General features: G+C 40.8%; 1 protein-coding gene across 1 annotated transcript in view; it reads left to right on the forward strand.

Moving 5' to 3' along the window:
• Positions 1–12,236, forward strand: part of MED13 (mediator complex subunit 13) — a 130,328-nt gene that overhangs the window by 57,589 nt on the left and 60,503 nt on the right. The window contains exons 5-9 of the mRNA XM_066635020.1: positions 435–632; positions 5,470–5,652; positions 7,345–7,507; positions 9,346–9,456; positions 10,049–10,732. Of these exons, the coding sequence (XP_066491117.1) occupies positions 435–632; positions 5,470–5,652; positions 7,345–7,507; positions 9,346–9,456; positions 10,049–10,732 (1,339 nt within the window). The remainder of the gene's footprint in view (positions 1–434; positions 633–5,469; positions 5,653–7,344; positions 7,508–9,345; positions 9,457–10,048; positions 10,733–12,236) is intronic.

Below are 12,236 nucleotides of genomic sequence, written 5' to 3' on the forward strand. Positions count from 1 at the left end.
GGGCATTTGGGTTGTCTGTATAAAATCTCAGAAATGGAATTCCTAACACGTAGTTTGAATAAACTTTCTGAATTTCAAAAATGAATGTGTTGGGGGGGAAAAGAAATGGAAGAACCTTTCTAAGTCTGGCTCTCTGAGGAGATGGAGTGACTGAACTCCTTCCCTTGAATAGCTCCTGAAGGAAGGAGTTGGCATGCCAGGCAGTCACTGAAATATACCTGCTATTTAAATATTTGTCTTGTCCGACCTTAAAAAGGGCTTGCAGCCTTCTAGGGTGAAAAATGTTCTGGCTTTGGTGGTGAAATTCTAAAAGAATGGATTTCAGATACACTCAAGTTTTTACTAACTTGCCAGACTTACTGGTTGGGTTTGACACAAGTCGTGTGTGTGTGTGTGTGTGTGTGATTTACAATTTCTCTTCCCTATCATTCTAGTTATTCTAAGTCCATTTGGATTAAATGGTACCCTAACAGGACAGTCATTCAAGCTGTCTGATTCGGCTACTAAAAAATTGATAGGCGAATGGAAACAATTTTATCCTATCACATCCAACTTGAAAGAAGGACTGGAGGAAAAACAAGAAGAGATGGATTGGGAGGATGACTCTCTTGCTGCGGTGGAAGTCCTTGTCGGTATGAAAATTTCTTTTTAGTTTTCTTCCTCCAAGCGAGTGAAATTGCTCCAGTGTATAGGTTATTAATTTATGCAGTGCCTAATGTTGCTTTCAGACATGAACAGACGTGTATAAAGTTTGAGAATCCATATCATGTCTTCAGATCACCTAGACTGTTCCTCACTGCACTTGTGAAAGCTACCTTAGCTGGTGTGTAGGATATTTAGTAGCCACCTTGTTTTAAAATGATTCTATTGGGGTAAGCTTTGTGCAGATCATGATGGAGGCTTGGAATTGGGTATGTTAAAAGTTGAACTGTCCTTAATAAGGCAACAGATTTAGTATATATTAAAACACTAATAACTTACAAATGCAGCGGACAATAGGGTACCACCTTAGAAATGGCACTTTTCTACCACATAGAAAGGGCTTCCTTTTCTACAGTGGGCCTGATGGATAAAGACATGTGCAAAAAAAAGGAAGAAGACTTTTTCCTTTAGAACTATTTTAATACATGTTTATGCAGTTTAAATTAATCCAAATTATTCAGTTAACTGACTTAAGCCATTTCTACCCAACATTGCGTGTAAGCCACAGGGATCAAATGTGTACACCTGTGGGTAGGGCAGAAATGGGTTAATTAGGAGCAACTTTTTAATCTCTCTAGTCCATAGGTTCCCAAAATGTGTGTTATGATGCCCTGGGCTACTGCAATGCACCCACAGGGATTCCACAGGATGTCCTTAGTGGCCCCTCCTACCGGCCATCCCAGATGCTGCTATGTTGGATCTCATGAGATTTGGGTGCCACAGTCTTGGATTACGCAAGATTTCATGCAGTCCAAGATGGCGGTGCCTGGGAGAGCTGGAAAGAAGAGGCTGTGGGGGTGCCGTGACCCTGGTAAGTTCGGAACCACTGTTCTAGTCAATTGAGTAACAGTTGCAGCCCTAATAAAAATATATTGCTTTTGAATGCTTCTTAACTAGAATGTTGGCATAGCAACACTCGTTCAGGACCTTTTTAATGCCTGCTGAGAAGGAATAGCTAGCTGCTCAAGTTAAAATTGGGTGTCTTTCTTAAATGCCACAGCTATGTATGCATATAACGTCCCTTTAGTTTTGAGACCCTGTTGCAATCTAATGGACTAGCATGAGTGGATTTGAAACTATGTTGAGGTTAAGAATTTAGAAAATTTGCTGTTCAAAGAAAGGCAGGCTTAAAACTATGAGCAAATGATAGAAGTAGTAGATCCAGTGCAAATCAACAAAAAGCAGGAAGTTAAAAAAAATCTGAGGCTTAGAGGTGCACAACACCTGGTTGTTTGGATTGCAAATAAGACATATTGAACAACACATACTAATGAACAAGAGAAACTAGAAGGAAGACAACCTAATTTTTGTGTGTTGCTGGAGCTTGTCAGAAAAGAAAGGGGTTAGATTTCACCATCAGAGAAACAGTATTTAACATTTTATTCTGCCTTTTATGGGATTCATAATAACATTTCACATAGTGGAGTTCATGAATGTGTATTACTAGAAAAATTTCCCTAGTAGTACAACAGGCTGAATTAATTTTCTTCTGTAACTGTGAATCTTCTCTCTTCTTAGAGAAGAAGGGAAACACAGGAAAGGGAGCTGCTCATTGAGGTAGGGGACCAAATCTGATCAATAGTGACTTCAAGGGAAGGAGCAGGGACAGAGCCTTGTCTAGTGGCAGTAGACATGATTGCTATCTTTCCAGGAGTTGCTCTGTTCAGCCTAACACTAAAGTGGTTTCTACAGGCTCATTGTGGTTTTAGTTGTGTCTCAGTGGCTGAAGATTTTGAAGGGGTACCTAGCAGTGCCTGGGGAAGATGACTTTCCATGTTCTCTAGACGCTCATTTTCCATTGAAGGTATGCAAAACAGCATCCATCCCACTTTTAGTCCTAGACATCTATTCTTCCCCCCATCGCTCACCCCCTTCTGAAGGAAAGTAGGGCATGCCATACTAGAAGTATAGTGTGAACTCTCTCTCAAAGAGTGTGAGAGAGCGTTCTGAACTGGTATTAATAATGAGCATGATTGCTGTTTCATCTTTGGAGACCAAATTTAAAACTTTTATAAGTGAAGTAAAATATTTAAGGTCCATTTCATACATTGTTGTCTAAGTGTACAGTTGAGATGTTACCCAAAAATGTAATATGGAAATGCAATGCATGTTCGTAAAATGTAGATGTTGGAGGTAGATTAGTCTAGGTTTGGTCCTTGGAAGGCATGTAACCTGGTCTTGCTTCTGTGTAATATAGCAAGCCCAAGTTGCATATGCATGTAATGTAGGATATGGTCCTATGTTTTAAATTACCTAATTGAATGTCTTCATTCCTTCTAGTTAAGTTCTTTTGCCTAAAAAGAATTTCTTGCATTAAAAATTGGTCACTTGTGTTTAAAAAGGTGGCCCAAGTTAAACCCAGGTGCAGTCTGGTGTCTTTGTTGGGGGAGTACGAGGGTAAATAGAATGCCAGATGCAGGGGAGTGGCAGCGAGATGCAAGTATCTTGTGGTCTTGTGTGTTCCCTGAAGCATCTGGTGGGCCACTGTGAGATACAGGAAGTTGGACTAGATGGGCCCTGGACCTGATCCAACAGGGCTCTTCTTATGTTCTTATCTCTGTTTGCATTCTTGTAGAATTTCCAGACCTGTAGTGTAGCACTTTTGGAACTGGGAACACAGCATGATAGAGTAAAATAAGGAAACAGATCTGCTTGCTTTTAGCAAGTGGGAAGCAGATCAGTGCAGGCATGTCTGCGGTGGATTGGAAGGATGTAGTGGCATATTTGGGGTGAAGGGCACCCTGAATTTGCCACCCCTCTGCAAAGCCTAGCCATCTGTCACTGACACAAGTTGCATCGGGTTACTTCGTGATTGGGCTGGCAGTGTGTTAAGTCTAGCAACCAAGATTTACAAGTCTGATCTTGTACAGAGATGAAGTGACCTTGTTGCTGCTTAAGCATAGCAGAGTAATTGTAAGCCATGTTGGGGTGTGTGTGGCATATTTAACTTAAAATGAGAGAAAAGGAAATGGCATTGGGATGGATTAAAATTTTAGTATCTTCCATCAGGAGACTAGGATTTATGAGTGAGATGACAAGGAGTCTTACTATATTTTCTGAAGAACCAAAAAAGGTAGATAAATTATATTGCATCATTGACAAATGACATGCTTTTAGTGTAGTGGCGAGCAGGAGAATGGGTGAAAGGATAGGACCATGCAGGATTTATATGTGAAAATAGAAATGGTATCTGTTTTTCAGACTTGAAGAAAATCCTAAATTGTGTGTTACAGAGCCTAGTGGAGATGTTCGTAATATTTCATTGTTTTGTGGGACACCTGTCCTTTGACTCTGAAATTGGATCTTGGCTAATGCTACTTTCCCCTATCTATGTATCTGTATGGACTACACTGATCAGCTGATGTGGTAGAATTCTGTTCCACTTCAGACTGCAGATGGGAATTCATAGTTTTGAATCCTCCCTTATGGAAAAGAAATCCTGCTTGTATTGGGGGACACCTGTGCTAAACCTTTCTTCCAGTGTACTTAACTACATGCAGTGACTTTTATTTATTGTTTTGGAAATAAGAACCATTCTAAAGAGCATTCTAAAATATAATACCTACATTCTGATATGGGAATGGTCCACTTTTCTACCACTTCAGGTTGCTACTTAACTCTGCGTAACTTGTAGATTGGATGTAGTTCTTATATTAAACATTTTCCTACAACTTTTAGTAGCAGAAAACAATTGCTTGTTGAATTGTACAATAGTAAGCAGTTGCTGACTTTGGAGAGAGCCAGTGTGGTGTAGTGTAGAGGGGGCCTGGGTTATCTATGGTCCAGCACCTGAATTTCAGTTATCTGTGGGTGCCAAATTTCACCTCCCCAAGCCTGACCAGAGCACAGCTCTGGTCAGGCCTGGAGGCTTTCTGAGATGTGCAGAGGCTGTGTGAAACCGCCCATGGCTGCTCCAGGTATCAGAATGGCCAAAAATATGAAAAAAACACATATTTTCCAGTTTTATGATAAAACCAAAAGTGACATTTTAATGCCTTATAAGGCATTAAGAGGCCCAGGGATGCCCTCTGGGGTTTGGAGGTGGGGGGCAAAAACCACGGGTTTCAATATCCACAGTTTTAACCTATGAATACCCATGGGAATGGATCCCCTGCAGTAAAAGAGTGCCCCCTGTATGTTTTCAAGACACCATGTAGATACATCTGTTGAGGAAACCCCTACATGTTTGCCTTGGAAGTTCACATTGCAGAGAATTGTTCTAGGGTGTGAACGCAGTTCATGGATGGCACTGGCAAGGCCTGTTCAGCCTCGCTTTCCCTCTTTTAGAACTGAGAGTGGTGACCTAAAGTACCCCCAATTTTGCATCTTGCAACTGTGTTATAAGGAAAGCACATAGTGATAGACAAGCTGTCTGAGAAGTTTCTTCGCTATTCTGATTTTGTCATTGAGGAAATGAGAGCTTCAAAGGACCTCCAAAGTTCAGATGCAGTTTGAAAACCAGCAGTCTAGTGGACAGTGCCAGATGTTGATAGTGAGTCCTGAGTTCTAATTCCTGTATAACTATGTTGTGCCCTGGGTGACCTTCAAATGGGTTGAAAGGTCGAAACCATCCCATCTCAGAGTGACTTATGTGAATAAAATGAAAGTAAAAAATCCAGGTATGCTATGTTTGGAAGAAGCATAACACACAAACATAATTCATTTTTAGTATGTGATTGAACCATTAACCTTTCCTTGTAATCAGTATGTGGGTGTTTGTGCTTGGTTGACTTATATAATGAATTAACTTAATCTATTTTTTTCTAGCTGGTGTGCGAATGGTCTACCCAGCATGCTTTGTTCTAGTTCCTCAGACAGACATTCCTGCCCCTAGTGCTGCTGGGCCAAGCAACTGCTTGGGTGTTCATCAAGTGCCTGCTTCCACAAGAGACCCAGCTATGTCTTCGGTTACTCTTACTCCTCCTACATCCCCAGAAGAGGTTCAGACAGGTATTGTGAAAAATGTCTTCCCCCACTGAATGGTGGCTTCTGGCAATTAGCCTTTCAAGTCTGCAGAAGAACATTTACTGTATATGTAGCGGGGGAGGGGGATAAATATGGCTTTTCTAATATGCTAAAAGTAGTGCCTCTGTCAGTGATAACCAACTGTTTTGGATAATTGTGCCACAAGTGAAATCCAGAGTATACTGGTTGAGTACATGCTATTGTACATCTTGTGCCTTGATGTGATTTTGCTTCCAGTCTAAGGACCCAGATAATAGGCAGCAGCACGATGTGGGAGAAGCAGGCAAGAGTGCAGTCTTATTGACTCGCTGTACTATAATGGAGTTCATGTACTCTCATGTTTTGCTGATTCTCGGGCCACTTGTTCCCTGTGTGCTGGCTGTAGGTTAGCTATCCATGTCCCTAAACCTCTGGTCTTAAAATGAGGAGCAAACTCAATTATCACCTTGTTGGTTGCACTTGCTGCCTGAATTGGGGAGGGAACACTGAACAAGGATTTTGAGAGAAGGAACTCATCCAGGACGTGGATATTCAGCAGTCCAGGACCCAAAAGTCTCTGTCTGCTGAATGCCAGAACCTTGAAAGCGCTATGAGCTGCTGATGTATCCCCAGAACTATGAAGCTTAATCTTTTTAGAACCAAATTCTGCAGCTAATCAACATGTTGAAAATTTACAGAAACAACTATTGCCTCCGGCAATGTTGTACCGCTAGCATCATTTTTAACCCATAGTAAAATTTGCAGAATTATATACATATGCAATATATGTCATTCTGTATGCAAATTAGTTGTTTTTGTTTAACTACGATATTTTGTGTAATGCTCTTTAAGTTAGCACTAAACATGGGAATTGCATAAGGTCACATTTAGCATTTTTAGAAATCACTTTGCTTGTGACGTTTTTCAGAGCCTTTTTATTAGCTGTAGTAATATAATATGAAAGGATATTGTGTAAAATTACAAGATTTTTCCATTACTTTTGTATGCATGTAATGCCTCCAAGTAGTTAGGGCTACTTCTGGTTTGACATCCTATAGTACATTATGCTGAGTTGGATCATTGGTCCAGCTTAGCTCAGTATTGTCTATACCAGGGGTCTCCAAAACCTGGCCCAGGGGCCAAATGCGGCCTGTGACCAGCCTCTGATCTACTGAGAGCCTCTGGTCAGTTGACCAAACACAACCACAGTTGAGCTTGTGGGGTGGGGGAATGGGTGTCCATTTAACTGTGTGCTTTATTTCCTGGGCTGTGTTGGTGCTTGGAGAAATCCTTGGTATTTGAGCCCATTCATTTATTTACTCATTCATCTAAGTTCCATCTCTAATGTATTTATTTAAATTTTAATTTTTTTTCCTGGCCCTTGACACTGCCAGATATTTGATGCGGCCCTTCGGTCAAAAAGTTTAGAGACTCCTGGTCTATACTGACAGGCATCAGCTCTCCAAAGCTACAGATGTTCTTTCCCATTTAGAAATGCCAGGGAATGTACCTTCTGCATGCAGAGGTGCTCTGTCACTGAGCTTTGGCCCCTCCCTATCCATGTGTAGGGCACTTCAGATTGTTTCAACCTCAAAAGCTTTGGACATTTCTCTTAGCATTTGTTGTTTTAGACCATGGGATAGATAAAATTAGTGCCTACTTTTAATGACTTTCTCTTTTTTTCTCCCCCTCATTCAGTTGACACTCGTTCAGCCCAAAAGTGGATGAAGCTCTCCTCTGTTTCTGATGTATTTAACTCTGATAGCACTAGTCACCATGGAGGGAAAATCCCTCGGAAGCTGGCCAATCAGGTGGTTGACAGAGTTTGGCAAGAATGCAATATGAACAGAGCACTGACCAAGTATGTGAAAATATGTATAATTTTGAGACTTTGTAAAAGCTGAACCCAGATTGGAATGAAAGTACTTCAAAAGGGTTCCATTAAAGCTGAAAATATTGCCCAGTTGGTATAGCTTAACTGCTTTTGATTTGTTGCTTTCCATTTTTGGCGGCTTTGGTTTTAGAGGAGGATAAAGGGATAGACTTAAAAAGCAATGGGGAAGAAAGTTGCATTTAAAGTGCAGCAAACATCAGTCCTTTCCAGTTCTCTTGTCACTCTTACCAGACAAGCATCTCCATAGTTTTTAACTCCTGCATTGTTGCTGTCCCCACCAATTCAACAACCTGTTTTATTCATATCTTGGGCACTTTTCTTTAAGCATTATAATTCATTAGCAGGAAAGACTATTGCTTCCTTCCTTGCTGCTGAATTATCCTGCTGAAATGTTACTGTCTCTATTGGGTAATTCCTGTAGATTGGAAAGATGAGCCTGCAATTGAGAAGGAGGGGAAAATCATAGAAGAGAATGCGAGTGATTTGGCAGCCATTTTCAACCACTGTGCCGTGGCACACTGGTATGCCACGAATGGTCTGCAGGTGTGCCACAAATTTGGGGGAGGGTCATTAGGGCCAGTGGGGGTATGAGCTCCTCATCAACAGCACTTCTCGAAAAACTGATGGTGTGCCTTGACAATTTTAGTACCTTGTCAGTGTGTCGTGAGATGAAAAAGGTTGAAAATCACTGTGCTAGACTACGTAGACAAAGTGTAGTGCACTTTGTTTGATAGGAGGATTTTTTTTAATGGGTTCTGTAATAGAAGCCCATGGGGAAGGCTTTTGTTCTGTGATGGTGGCCCCTTCTCTTGTATCTATTTCTCTATATAAATATGGGAGGCCCTGTGGAAGTGGCACTTTTCATTTATATAGTGCTCCTATAAGTAGGCTGTGCTTTGAGGACCAGTTAGGAATTGCAGGTCTAGATGGAACCAGTCATTTTTTTACAAATAGTGGCCAGCCAAATGCTTTCGGAGGCAAAGCAATGCATAAGGGCGATGGCCTTCACCTGTTGTATGTCCCCAACATCTAATAGTCAAAGGTATAAACCTTCTGAATATGTAGCTTCCCTCTTGCCATCTTGGCTAACAACTCTTGATAGATAATAAGTCTGTGTAGCTAACTTTTTGTAAAAGTAATGGACATCACCACATTTATGGCAGTGAATTTCCTCACATAATCATTCACTGTTCGTAGAACTATTTCCTTTTGTCATTCTTGAATAAATTTTATTGGTTTACCTAGAGTCTGAGTTTACAAGGAAGATGAAACCTTTGTCCTTCCACTCTTTGCTATTTACATCATTCATAATTTTATCATACTTTATTATATTTTCCTATTTTTGCTTTTAAAATAAGTGACTAAAAGTAACAGTAAACTGATAAAACTTTGGCAGCTTATTTCATTGTGTGTGTGTGTGTGTGTGTGTGTGTGTGAGAGAGAGAGAGAGAGAGAGAGAGAGAGAGAGAGAGAAATTCTGCATCTAGTTAAAATTGTAACCACAAATAAATATTGGCATTAGTTCAACTATGTCTCTATATAGATCTGCAAATATATAGTCTTACCTTATAAAACCTGTTACTGCCTATCTCCATGTACCTGTTAGTCGCTTGTGGTATATCAGCAGTCTGAAAAGGAAAAATACTTAGTTTATCAGAAGGTGATTCTTTCGTGCCACCAGTGGCCAGGCAAGTTGTTAAAAATTCTGAAGTACGATTTACCTTTTGGTAAACATTTCCTCTTAGTTAACATTTTTGTAGTGTATTACACTTACAAGAATAATTTCTCTTCACTGCAAAACACAGGAGGAAGTATTCTGCAACGTCAGATGGCTTATGTGAAGAGGAGACGATTGACAAAATAGCATTTTGGGACTTCGTGGAAGCTACACAGAGGACAAATTGCATTTGCTCGAGGTTTGGTTCTCAGAACACTTGGATGTAAAGTGTGAAAATACGCAGGAAACTTTTAGGCGTCACTTTAAATACGTCAAATCTCTCTCTCATTGTGAGAGAGAGTTGGTTAGTCAGGGAGTCCATTACAGTAAAATATGGGTCTGTTCTCTTTTGAACTTGACTGTATATGCTTCATAGCTATTCTTTCCTCCTCCCATCCCCATGGCCCCAGACAGACATGATGTAAGTGTGTTTGCAGTGTTTGTATCCATGAATGAAGCAGTTCTTGCACCTCTTCAGCCTTTTTCGGAGAAAAGTGAAAAGCAAGACTTCTGGATGTCTTCCATTTGTTCCCCCTGAGTGCAGGTCTATGTTAAGTGAACAAAGCCATGGCTTCCTTGTATGTTTTGAGATTGTGATTGGGGTTAAGGAAATAAGCCACAACACTAATTGTGATTTTAAATATTGTTTCCCAAATGATCAGTATAATTGCTTGCTTCTGTATGAGAAGTGAGATTGAGCTTGGTGTTAAGTGGCAATTAAAGAACAGGTTATTATGTTCTAATAATAATCCAGTAACTTACTATGTGTTTCTCTTTCCACTGTCTTTTAGGCACAAAAATCTCAAACCGAGACTTGCAATTCAGCAGGGTCCAGTGCCTCCCGTGGGCCAGCAACAGCAAGCAGCGCCAAAGCACAAAGTGAATGAAAAGCAAGAGAAAGCAGATAAGCCCCAGAAGCGTCCTTTGACTCCATTTCACCATCGTGTGTCCATTAGTGATGATATTGCCATGGAAGCGGACTCCGCCAATCAGAGACTTGTGATTACTACATCAGACAGCCAAGTGAGGTTTTCAAATCTCAGAACTAATGATGTAGCAAAGACTACTCAGATGCATGGCACCGAAATGACAAACTCACCCCAGCCTCCACCTCTCAGTCCTCACCCATGTGATGTCACTGATGAAGGGGCAACCAAAACTCCTTCCACGCCCCAGAGCCAGCATTTCTTTCAGATGCCAACTCCGGATCCTTTGGTTCCTTCAAAAGCGATAGAGGATAGGATAGATGGCTTGTCACAGACTTTTCCAGCTCCGTTTCCAGAGATTATAGAGCCTACCATGTATGTTGGTACAGCTGTAAATTTGGAAGAGGAAGAAGTGGATTCCACATGGAAGTACTATAGAGTTCCAAAGAGAAAGGATGTGGATTTCTTGCCACCACAGCTTCCAACTGAAAAATTTAGAGATGACCCTGTGGGGCCTGCTGGGCAGGAAAATGTACCGTCGGCTACTGAGTAAGCATACTTAGGTTCACTTTCTAAAGAAAAGTATATAAAATCCACTTCCAAGACTGGGATGCTTCCTCTTTTTTTAACTATCGTGTTAGTCAAACTACTTTTTTCTTCTGAAAGTTGGCATTAAGGAATGAAAGGTCCCTGAGTTTTTTTCTTGGTCTTGTGTCTTCAGTTTTGCTTTAATGGCTGCATTCAGACCATAGGTTGGAGTATTGGGAATGAGCTCTTTGCTTTCTCCTTAATAGAACACTTCCTGGCTTAATGAAACCTCAGTTTGTGGATATACCTGAATTGACAAATTGTGGTTGAGGTGAGTCCTCCAAACCAGTATCGCAAACTGTCATTTACAGTTCTAATTTGGAAGGTTTATCTAAAGCACAGTTTGCCAGTTTGAACGTAATGGCAACCTGGTTTGATGAAACCAGTTTGTTAAGGTGCGTATGTGATAAGGAGGCAGCACTTTAGGCAATTCTCAGACCTCTAAATCATGACTTTGGAGAGGATTAGGGACATCTGACTGCAGCCAGTATGAGTAAGTCAAGGAATTTTTACATTCTGGAACCCAAATAATGCTTTTAGAGTCTTGATGAGAAGATGTTTTGTTTTGTCATTGTGTTTTTATGTTTCAGAGAGAAGGGGCTTTTTAGTTTTGAGGTAATCATTTTAATTATCTTCATTCAGGTCCAAAAGACAATGAATACAAGTAATCTGATTACTAGAAACTTTATATTTTTGGTCTCAGTCAGCTGATTTTATGCAATGAATTCATTGAATTCATTCTCTTGCAAACATCTCTGATTTGGGTTTTTAAGAATGAACATTGGTTGAGAATACCTGGGTTTAATTTCCTCCACAAGTTTTGTTCTGCAACCTGCTCACGTCAGTCAGATCGTTCTAAAGCAGTGGTTCTCACATCAGGACCCACTTTTTAGAAAAAGAATCTTGTCGGGACCCACCGGAAGTGACATCCAGCAGGGAAATTTTTCACAACCTTAGGCTACAATCCTACCTTTGCTTAACCAGGAGTAAGTCCTATTTACTATCATTGTTAAAAGCATATGCATAGTAATCTGTTCAAAGTACAGGTCTGTAACATTTCCCCAAATGCAGTCACATGCTATGGTAGCATCAAGTCTAATATATTAAAAATAAAATATTGAAATGAATGGGGACCCACCTGAAATTGGCTCACGACCCACCTAGGGGGTCCTGACCCACAGTTTGAGAAACACTGTTCTAAAGCATTGGTCTCCCTTGCTCTTGTTTTATAAAACAAAATTATCTGTATGGTAAACTTGATGTTAGTAGTCTAGATCAGTGGTTCTCAAACTTGTGGGTCATAACCCACCAGCCTTTCCCCTTTAAGGGGCAAGGCAGTGAGAAAGTGACACGATTCTTAGGATCGCGCCAGTGCAGGGGAAGGGGGGCTGTCTTTTACCTTACTTGTTGCTGGGGTCTGGGGAGTGTGGGGAACTTCCGGAGCCCTCTAAAGGGCTTCCTATGG

This window comes from Tiliqua scincoides, chromosome 8 (assembly GCF_035046505.1).
Source record: "Tiliqua scincoides isolate rTilSci1 chromosome 8, rTilSci1.hap2, whole genome shotgun sequence".
Lineage (NCBI taxonomy): Eukaryota > Metazoa > Chordata > Lepidosauria > Squamata > Scincidae > Tiliqua > Tiliqua scincoides.